Genomic DNA, 11,138 nt, shown 5'->3' on the forward strand with positions numbered 1-11,138 from the left:
GCAGCACGTCATCCTCCAAAAGGACTTGTGCAGAAAGTCCTGCAATGTTGACTAAGTGCAGTCATGTGACTGCTCTGTGCATTGAGGATGTGTGCACACAAGTAATACTACACACTGATGACTCTAGTGTTACAGGCCAACTATGCAAGATTGTTGTGATTGCAGGATATGCAGAATGGGGTGAACAACATACTGTATGGAAGTTACCATGACTATGAGCAACAGCAACAATGACGAGAGTGACAACAGCAGCAAGTAGCAAGATAGTGATGATGACAATGACAATCAGACTTAGTGTGGGTCAATGGCCAAGCAAGATCAGATGTGCCACTTGACAGAAATGGGGCACAAGGAGTGCAGATGGAGAGCCAATGGCTCAAGGGTTCATTTTGAATTTGGAATGTTTTACTTATGTCTATGCTTCTCTAGGGAAAATGATGATTTGTGATGGAGTACAACTGACATACAAGGATCCAACATGGTGTATGAAGAGAGACAAGGGACCATCATTGCAAGGCTACAAGAGATGACAATGACAGTGCTGGGATGTGGAGTGATGGCCATATGAGACAGGAAGAGCTGTTCAATGGAGATGAAGTGCAAGGAGGGCAGATACTGAGATTGATGGCTCAGAGGTTTGTTTTGACTTGGAGACACTTTACTTACATCTATGTTATTCTAGCAAAAATGGCTAGATGCGACAATGTGCGAGCAATGTCCAGATGATTGCAATACAGAGAATGATGATGATGATGCTGTGCCCTCCTTTGATGGGAACAAGGTGCGACGAGCATGGGTACTGGGCTCGATGGCCCAAGGTTTCGTTTACATTCCATAGCATTTTACTTGCAATTACTTTACAACTGCAATCGCCGAGGATACAAGATCTGACGAGCACGGATACTGAGCCAAACGGCTCAAGGTTTTGTTTCAGTCTTAAACCAGTTTACTTATGTCTACTCTATTCTAGGAAAAACAGATGTGCGAGACGACACTCGAGTGACATCCGAGCTGCCATGATGCGAGGAACTACGAAGATCTACAAGGAAATACAGCAGACCATCAAGGAGAAGCTATGTGACATGATACAGCAGTATTACTACAAATGGGACATGTGTTCAGGACGAGCTGAAGGCTTAAATCCAGCGACAGCAACAACAACGACAACGAGGCTTGAAGCAGATTGGTGGCCATGCAAGGCTAGAGCAGCTGTTCAATGGGAGAAAGGCGTGACGAGTGCAGATGTTGAGCCCTATGGCTCAAGGTTTTATGTCGATATTGAGACATTGTACTTACAGCTACGATGTTTTAGGGAAAATGGATGTACACACCAAAGTATGGGTGACATCCAGGTGAGCGCAATATGAGTGCCTACTACAACTACGTGCAGGGAGAAGACTTTCCCACTGCTGGTCGAGATCAAGGCTATCGACACTGTTATCAAGCAAGCTACACTCGAATTTGACCCGCAGTCTACCCACCATGTATTGCGACCACTTGCCACACTCAGGAAACACACCAACGATGGTGACTTCAAGGAAGAAAGACAAGCATGAAGACTACGACTTGAACTACAATGGCAATCATCGAAGATACAGCATCCAACAAGCAGGAGTGCTGAATGCAACAGCCCAAGTTTTTATTTCAGTTGTGTGACTTTTTACTCATGGTTACACTGTTCTAGAGTAGATGACATCATCGAAGAAGCAAGGGATTGATATACAGCATGACAAATATGACAACTACGAGATGCCTGAAGAGAAGTCATCAAGGGAATTTTATGGACCTTGGCACAAGTACTACTATGAACAGCAACACGAAGGTGAAGTTTGGAGTTGCAACAAGACACATGGGATGCGAGAGGCATCGAAGCCATGCTGAGTGGGCTCAAAGGCCCAAAGTTCGGTTTTTTCTTCAGAGTACTCTACTTACGACTTCATTGTTCCAGGGAATACAAGCCTTTACAAAGTATTGACAAATCTTCGAGCGATGATGCACCTATGGTAAGAAGGTTCACATCAAGGCCGGTGGCTGTGTTGTTTCGAACTGTCAACACCTACCTTGTCAATGATCAGAATGGTTTCAAAGGTTGACATACCATCAAACAGTTGGCAAAGGGAGATGCTGTCTCTGTGTTGGATATTGTGCAGAGACATCACAAAGCCCTGGGTCATATGGAAAATGTCACAGACAAGCAGGACATGTGGGATGTAATAAAGAATTTGGGCATTATATATATTGTACAGAATACCTTGCTGCAGCAGGGCACAAAAAACCCCTCCATCTACTACAGGGACAGCATTGAGGGCACCCATGCTGTCATCAACATGGCTATTGCAGCCAGTGTCCACAGGCACATCCACATGAGTTCTGCAAGCATTGCATTTGATGGCATTGACATCATGGACATCAGTGAGTGAGTTCCTTTTCTGGAGAAGTCATTCAATGTGTATAATGATGCCCAAGGGATGTTTGGACCTGGAGACAGCCAAGTGATTGGTGACAACAATATTCTGTTCAATTATACCTACATTGGAAACATTGCATGTGTGTGCCTACTTGCAGGGGATGGGCTCGTCCCCTGTCCCTCTTACTCTTCCACCATGTCAAGCAAACCTCTACACCATACTCTCTCTCCCATATGTGCCACAACCAAATATCACTGTGGGTTATGCAGCCCCATGCAGCCACTCAGTCCCTATGTCACACCCACACCCAATGTTGAATCCATCCTATCTGCATTCAGCACCCCATTCAACCCATGTGAACCTACAGGCTTCATTGTCCATTTTCAAGTCAATGAGCAGGTGTTCTTCATCACAAATGGAGAGCCATTATATATCTTAGAAGTTACAGGACTATTTGACGAGTGTGAGCAATGGCTGTTGAGCCCAAAGATACAAGGTACATATGCATGACTGTGGAAGGTGATAGGAGTATGAATGATGGTATCATGGGTTGTGGTTGAGCAATGGTCATTTGAAGCAACAGCAGATATTTGATGGAGGAGAACCATAGGAGATTCATGCACTGAGCTCAATAGCTCCTTTGTTCTCTTTTATTTTGTGCTGTTTCACTTACTACTGTGTTATTGTAGGACAACTCGGTATATACAAAGGAGTACAAGAACTGTCCAAGCAGCTAGGGTTCAAGAATGGGAAGTGACATACAGGAAGGGACAACAGACTATTGATGTGAAGCGACACAATGTGGCACAATGATGCTACTATGAATGGGGGGAATGGGTACAGTATGTGAGAGAAAGAATGCCAACATTACAGTGCAGTATCAAAGAAAAAGAGATGTTCAACAATGAAGGCCAGGAGGTGGCACAGTGGATATTAGCAATGATGACAGGACTGGATGTGGATTGACAGCCATGTGAAATAGGAAGAGTCATTTGATGGAGACAAGGCACAACAAGTGTGGGTACTGAGCTCGATGGCTCAAGGATTTACTTTGGTTTTAGGAAGTGTTACTTACATTTTCACCACTCTAGGGAAGGTAGATGTTTTTGACAATCTGTGAATGTGATACACATGACTATGATGACCTATGAAGGGAAGCAGCAGACTGTAAAGGATCATTTGGGACAACTACAATGGTCCCTGTTAGAACTATGACACTGACTGTCAAGGATATGAGAGATCATGCAACCTGTGAGAGACATTGGAGTTACACTAGACAAGCTGGATAGCTTGACATTTCATTTTTGTTCAAGAAATTCCTGTTATTTTGCATTGTTTTACTTACAACTACATTATTCTAGAGTATGCAAAGACTACAGTCAAGGATGGACATGCTCAAGAGCATGAAGGCAATGCTCAAGTTAATATGTCAGGAAGGGGAATTATGAGATCAAGGTGCCCCTTTCAGTTTTGATTTGAGTGCTATATACTGCAAAGTACAGGTACCTTAGCATGAAAGGAAAGATGGTTGATGGGGATGGATGGCTCAAAGCCATTCATCAGTACTTGGTATCAAGACTCCATCCACCTGACTGTGAGGTGGAAGGCCGAAGTTTGGGATCAAAAGAAGTTAGCACCTGTACCTGCCAGGGTTGAAGACCTATCTTTGGAGAGGGCTTGAGGATATACAGATCCAAGGTGACATGCTTTATTATGATTTGAACATATACCATGCCAGTATCCTTTGTGTTTAGGGTCAAAAGAGTAGCAAACAAAGGTGGGCAACTTGAGGTCATTCAGTGACACTTAGTGCAAGGGCCTTGGCCACCAGACAAGGTACTGATTGAAGTACGAGAAGTCAAGTGTGTGTGCATGCAGAGAGTTGATGGTATGAGAATGAGAAGGACAGTATAGAGAGGGACCCAGTGAGAGTATTGATATATAGTCTTCCTTACCAGGATGTTTTGCTTCATGCGATGTTGCTCAACCAAGTTGTACTAGCCTTTGGGGTGATTCTACTCACTCTGATGTGTAGTTTTAAGTTTTCTGCATTTTTCCTTGTGCTAAGTCATCTTAAGGATGAACAATGATCGAGAGCACATGCATATAAGGATAGTAAATACACAACTGATTGAGATTTGTTTTAGGTACACATATACATCTTTGAGCTGCCTTGTAGTGGGCCAATCTCTGCTGTACCAGCCACAGTGCTGCACTACACTGCATTACCATTTCGCACCAAGACTGTGCCTCAAAGAGCAGTCCTGCTCTACTCTGCACTTGATTTATCACTCACTTGTTCATTTGCCTGGAGTTCATCTCCATTGTGGTTTGGTTTGAAGTTTGGGTGGTGGGGGGAGTGCTCGAGGCCAGGTGGCAATTGTGGGCAAAGAAAGTCACATCCAAGGGCAAGAAGTGTTGAGGGCAGAGAGGGTTGTTCTGCGAGGCTGGGAGCAAGTCTCGGGAAAGAAGGGAGTCATGTTCAAGTAGTGAGAAGGTTAGTGGTGAAGAGTTGTGGTTGAAGGGGATGAGGATAGAGAGTGAGGGAGGCATGGTGAATTTGAGGGAGTTTGAGGTGAGGATGTGTGGTGAGGTCAAGGGGAGCAAGTGCAAAGACAAGGGTGTCTGTGCAAGGAGGAGGACAACTGAGGATGGTCAAATTTTAAACCACCTCTCAGATGTAGGGAATGAGTTTGAGTTCCCTAGGAGAATTCATCTTGGTCAGGAGTTTAGGGGTTGAGGGACTTGTTTTATCTCTTGCTTTTTTTTTCATGTTTGTACCACTGGACTTAGTGGCGAGCAGCCACATTGCTGACTAAGCACATGTGCTGTGTTCATGCAAGTTCAGTTTACCATAAAAGAAATCCATGTCAGAGGCCCTCAGCAGTAGGGTGATTTAGTCTCACATTTTGGTGAGTTTTTGAGGTCAGAATTATTACTTTGGGGAGTACCCAAAGTGCCAGGAGGACTGGCAGAAGGTATTGGACAGACAGAGCTAAGTATACTTTTTAGTTCGCATTTTTCACAGTTTTACTACACTTTTTCTCTCCAGCAAGAACCTCCCTCTTGGGTCAAGCACTATACTCACCCACCACTGACTAATTACTAATTCTAGGTACATCTGATTTCCTATTCCTACACTGGCCTTGACTCTAGTCAACCAGACTTAGCCCCTGACACCTGGTCTTGAAGCCCAGTCACCCAAGGGTAAACCTGTACTTCACATCACCCCTGCAGGGGACTTTGAATGCTGACTGTCCCCAGTCAGTGCAGAAGGTGGAATGAAGGTAGCAGGAGAAGCCATGGAAGGGGATAGGGGTATCATGGGAGAAGAGGTTATGGAGGCAAGTAGGAAGGAAAGAAGGGGAGGGCACAATGGACAGGCTGTGGGTGCTGGAAAGGGTGGATAGTCAGCTGTCCAAGGCAAAAGCCTTGACCTCATCATCAGTGGGATCATCCTCAGCTTCCTCAAGAAGGCAGTCTAGTGCTTCATTGTCCAACCCAGGAATGTGAGTCATGGTTGCATGGGTTTGCAACTGTGGGTGGTATGGGAGCAGGCAGAACAGTGAAGCAGGATCTCCATCTCAAGTTGGATTGTCTTGCCATCTTGGACTCCAGTATGACATCAAATTATCTTGTCCAACATGTACATGCTCTCCCTATTTAATTTGCATGTACATAAGTAGAATTGTTTGAGGGGTATTCCAAACATATAAAATACTTTTCTAAGTGGCAACTTCCTCTCTTCTGCACAATAATCCAATCATACATCATGTCTTACCATCTGCCAAGTATCCTCTAGCAGCCAATTTATGGCCAGAGAATGTTGCAACTACAGTGGCTCACAAAATTGTCCCAATGTTTGCATGTTTTTCATTAAATATGGTGTAGACAGTGAACTATCATCATCTAGTCCAAGGTGTTGGTGGATGGATCAAAGCAGCTGGTAATGCTCTCTCATAAGCATATTACATAATATTTGCATAACAACTGATAACAGAATACCCATATGAAAATGACAGCTCATTGGGACAATTTTGGGGCTTTATGGTATACTAGGGATGCAGTCCTTCAGGACACATATAAAATGATATAAGGTGAACACAGATGCTTACATAATGTATCACATAGTCTACTGAATGACCTGTCAACAAACAAATAATGCCAAACAGTGATTTTGCACCACTAGGCCTCCTTGTCATGACACAATAGAATATACTCTCATCACCATTGGTCTCCTCAGAAACCTTCTGGCAGTCATCCCCTGCACTGTTTCCCCATGAATACCCTGTGTGTCATGGAACTAATCAGTACTGTGAGAGCTGAAAATGATGTGGAGGTCCAATCTAGCATTGAGTCTATCATAAACAAACCAATCACCCATTAACTAGTGCATTTATGTGAAGGTTAAACTGGTATAGAGGTCAGGGTGAAGCAAAATCCTCATTAGACTCTAGGTACCATGGGAGGGATATGACATGAAGCTTCCAGGGTGTGAATTCCTGCCTTGTTATCTGGTGCTGGATATTTTCTTTGGTCTTATATGATGAAATAACCCTTTCCCAGTGATCCACAGTTCAGCTCAGAGTACAGTCTAGTCAGTCTCCTCATGATACTGGATTTGCACCCAAGAGTTGTGCTTCATCTGAGCCTTCAAACAAGCTTTTCTTTGGCTGTGATGCACTAGCAAATAGGTGACTGGTGTGTTCATGATAGGCTGAATGCCAGATTGTACCTCCATACCATTTTCAGCTTGCCCAGTACTGTTTAATTTCAGGACATGTAGGGCATTGGCCAGGAAACAATGCAGGGGAGGACTGCTAGCAGGTATCCAAAGGGACTTGTGTTTCTGAGAGAATATTCTATTCATTATACTAGAGAGTACACCAGTATTTGCTGAGATTGCCTTGCAAGAACTTCCCTGATGAGCCAGAATGATGATTTCTTGAGTTGTGTCACAGAAAAGAGGCTTAGTGGTGCAAAATCATAGTTTGGCTTTGTTTGATTGCTGACAAATCATTTAGTAGACCATATGATACATTATGTAAGCATTGATGAGCATCTTATATCATTTTATATGTGTCCCCAAGGACTGCATCCCTAGTATACCATAAAGTTCCAAAATTATCCCAATGAGCTGTCATTTTCATATGGGTATTCTGTCACCAGTTGTTATCCAAATAATATGTAATATGGCCCATGAAAGAGCCATCACCAGCTGTTTTGATCCATCCACTAACCCCTTGGACTGGATGATGATAGTTTACTGACTACACCATGATTAATGAAAAGCATGCAATCATTTCAGAGGCTAAGGCAGAGATGATGTTGGAGTGCAAGCACTCAACATCAAAGACCATGGTGGTGTGGAACACAGGTGCCATGAGGGTAGTGGTACAGAGGGATGACATGAGTTGCTCCTGTGTAAACATAGGGTGGAGAATGTGAGGATTTACCTGTGCATAGTCCCTATCCCCCCTGGGTAGATGTCCCAATGTCACATAAGTGTGTCAGGTTTGGCTCCTAGGCAGCCAGGTCAGAAGTGGATGGAAAGGTTGAACTGTGAAAGGTACTCTGATCAGCAGGCCTGTTGATGAGTGAGAACCTTAGAGGTGGAAAAGTACTCAAGGTTTTTGTGGTCTGTCACCACATCAACAGGTAGGGTGGAACCTTCTAGGTAATGCCACCAATGGCAGAAGGCCTTGAAGATAGCCAACAGCTCCTTGTCATGGGTATCATAGTTGAGTTCTGGCACAGTCATGGTGCAGGAGTAGAAAGTGACTGGGCAGAGTTCACCATCAGAGCAGGTGATCAACAAAATACTAGCAATGGCACAGTCAGAGGTGTTGGTTTCAACTGTAAGCAGAGTGTCAGGAACCCAGTGAGTGAAAACAGGGGAAGAGCTGAAGGCATCCTTCAGGCAGAGGAAAGCAGAGCAGCACTCCTTGGAAAAGTTCCAAGGAGCAACCTTTTGTGTGAGGTGAGTGAGTGGAATGACAATGTTGGAGTAGTTATTAATGAATTGTCTGTAGAAATTTATGATGCCAAGGAAGGACTGGATGTCTCACACCTTCTGCAGCTCAGGCCAGTTGCAGACTGCCTGAACCTTCTCAGTGGACATGGTGAGACCAGAGGGAGAAAGAACATAACTGAGGTACTCAACAGAGTCAGAGTGGAACTCACACTTCTCTGGCTTGGCATAAAGACCATGCTTTCAAAGGTGGCAGAGTACCCCTTTTACATGTTTGCAGTGTGACTCCATGTCCTGCCAATAGATTAGGATGTCATTGAGGTATACCATGATGCAGACATCAAGCATGTCTGCAAAGATGCTATTAACAAATTGCTGGAAAGCTGCAGGCATGTTAGTCAGACTGAATGGCATTACCCACCACTCATAAGAACCATAATGAGTTTGGAAAGCCATTTTCCACTCATCTCTGTCTGCAATGCAGACCAGATGAGAGGCATGGTGGAGGTTGATCTTGGTGTAGACTTTAGCACAGCTTGGAGAGTTGAGTAGGTCAGAGATGAGTGGCAGCAGATAGCAATCTTTTTTTGTGATTTTGTTGAGTCCTTGATAGTCTACACCTCAAGGTCAATCTTGAGATTGAATGAGTGGTGTGGCAGAAGTTCAGTAGCCTTGTCTTTACTAAAGACATTGGCAAACTCATGATACTCAGGAGGGACTGAGGAGAGGTCAGGAGGTGGAGAAGAAGTGGAGGATGCATGAAGCTTCACATCATCAGCAGAGAGCTGCAAGCAGAACTGTCTAGAGCCAGGGAGAGCACAGGCTCTGACATATGCAGCAGCATTGATGAGTGAGACAAGTGCAGTGCAGCGCAGTGAGTCTGTTGGAGCTGCAGTTGGAGCTGCAGATGGAGTGGAGGGTGTCAGATCTGGAGCAGAGGTCACAGTGGAAGGTGATGAAGGTGCCTGGAGCATTGGCATTCCCTGTAATGGTGGTTTGAATGATATACTGCCCAGTACCCAGTCAATTGACAGATTGAAGCAGGTGAGCCAGTTGTGTCCTAATACCAGCAAACATGAAGAATCCAATGGATTAACATAAAATGAAATGGAGTTGACATCGCCAGAAGGAAAGCAGAGGGAAAGATATACTTCTTGGGAAATGACAGCATTTGTGCTACCATCAAACAAGTGGAGCAGAACTGGTGGAGAAACAGAGGAAACAGGAATAGCATATTTTTTGATTATAGATGGGTCTACAAAACAATGAGAAGAGCCAGAATTGATCAACACAGAAACTGTATCAACAGCATACTCAAGGAGAGTTACAGACAGAAGTAAAGAGTTCAGACTAGAGAGAGCAGATGCATTGAGTCAGATGTCCTGTTGCACACAGCTGGGATCAATGCTTCCTCCAGGCTGTGTGAGCTCCCTGGAGGAGCATACTGATTTTTTGGCTCTGCCTTCTCTGCAGGTGGAGGAGGCAGAGTTCCAGCTGTAGCTGCATGGGCTTTGGCTGCACAAGAGGTAGACTTGGGGCAGTCCTTGGCAGAGTGGCCAGCCTTGCCACAGAAGAGGCAGAGGTTGTTCTTCATCCTGTGCTGGCATTCAGTGGAGGTGAGTTTGCCATCCTTACCCAGGAGGTGGGCAATATCAGACTTGAATGCATTGGACTTGGGTGGATCTTTCTGTTTGCCCTTGCCCTTGGTGTTGGACTTTGCAGTGAAGGCAGAGGATGATGATTTAGCTTTGCTGTCAGAGTTGGAAGACTGTGACTTGTCAGTGGTGGACTTGGTAGTGCATGAAATTTCTGCTTTATGTTCCCAGTAGCATGCATTGATAGTCTGGGCAAGTTTGTGGAGTTGCACCAGAGTAGAAGGCTTTCCAACTCGAGTGATCTTGTCTTTGATGCAGTCTGGAAGTCCACTATAGGAGCAGTGGCAGAGTGCACCAACACCATAGTCCTTGACTTGTGAAGCCCAGCAATTGAACTCCACAATGTATTTGGTAATTTGAGAGCCATCCTTCATAGTAAGGTTCTCAAGTTGTTGGACAGCATCTGCTATGGCATCATGTGGACCACAATTGGTTGTGAGCTTGTGTAAGAACTTGTGATAGTTGTCCATCCAGAGCAGGTGGTCATAATTTTCAGGATTTAGTAGGTCTGGCTCAGACCAAGCCAGAGCCATACCCTTCAAGTAGGACTGAGTGAAGGTTACCTTGGCTCTGTCAGAGCAGAATGTGTGGGGGCAATCTTGGAAGTTCAACTCACACTGCACAAGGAACTTGCAGAGCCTCTTAGGGTTGGAGCCATTGAAGGTGTCAGGCTCATGGACTTTGGTTTTTGGAGTGGAGTCCCCAGTGTGCAAACTAGACCATGCAAGCACATGGACAGCTCTAGCAAGAGCTACATGGGGATCCTCTGGCAGCTCAGCTGGGTCTTTGGGGATATCCCCATCACTGCTGCCCCCACCATCATGATCACCATCAGGATAATCAGGGTCAGGATCAGGTTCATCATCTTGGTTATGAGGAGAAAGAGTATGGAAGGCTGTTGGGTGGAGGTCAGAGTGACCAGCTTGTGAAGTGCTTTCACCTTCAGTGTGAGAGCAGCATCGAGCAGAGAAGGATTGGAACTGTTTGATGACAGAAGGGAGTCAATGTGGATTAGCTAGTGCTGCAGTGAGGTTCTCAGCAACCTCTTTCTGGGATTGAGCTCAAGTTCTCATAATGGTGTAAGTTTTTTGAAGGACAGAAAAT

General features: G+C 44.8%; 1 protein-coding gene across 1 annotated transcript; it reads left to right on the forward strand.

The window, feature by feature from the left end:
- Window positions 1–546: 546 nt before the first annotated feature.
- F5J12DRAFT_781790 (uncharacterized protein) lies at window positions 547–3,165 on the forward strand (the record flags this gene model as incomplete). Its single annotated transcript, XM_051742618.1, has 12 exons — window positions 547–635; window positions 782–922; window positions 971–1,264; window positions 1,299–1,352; window positions 1,391–1,484; window positions 1,690–1,796; window positions 1,949–2,003; window positions 2,109–2,210; window positions 2,247–2,412; window positions 2,467–2,547; window positions 2,776–2,904; window positions 3,098–3,165. The coding sequence occupies 12 exons, from the start codon at window positions 547–549 to the stop codon at window positions 3,163–3,165; spliced, it is 1,380 nt and encodes a 459-aa protein (XP_051601405.1).
- Between the last annotated feature and the right edge of the window lie 7,973 nt (window positions 3,166–11,138).

Source organism: Pisolithus orientalis, assembly GCF_024613125.1.
Source record: "Pisolithus orientalis strain OTSU chromosome Unknown F5J12scaffold_9, whole genome shotgun sequence".
Taxonomy (NCBI): domain Eukaryota; kingdom Fungi; phylum Basidiomycota; class Agaricomycetes; order Boletales; family Pisolithaceae; genus Pisolithus; species Pisolithus orientalis.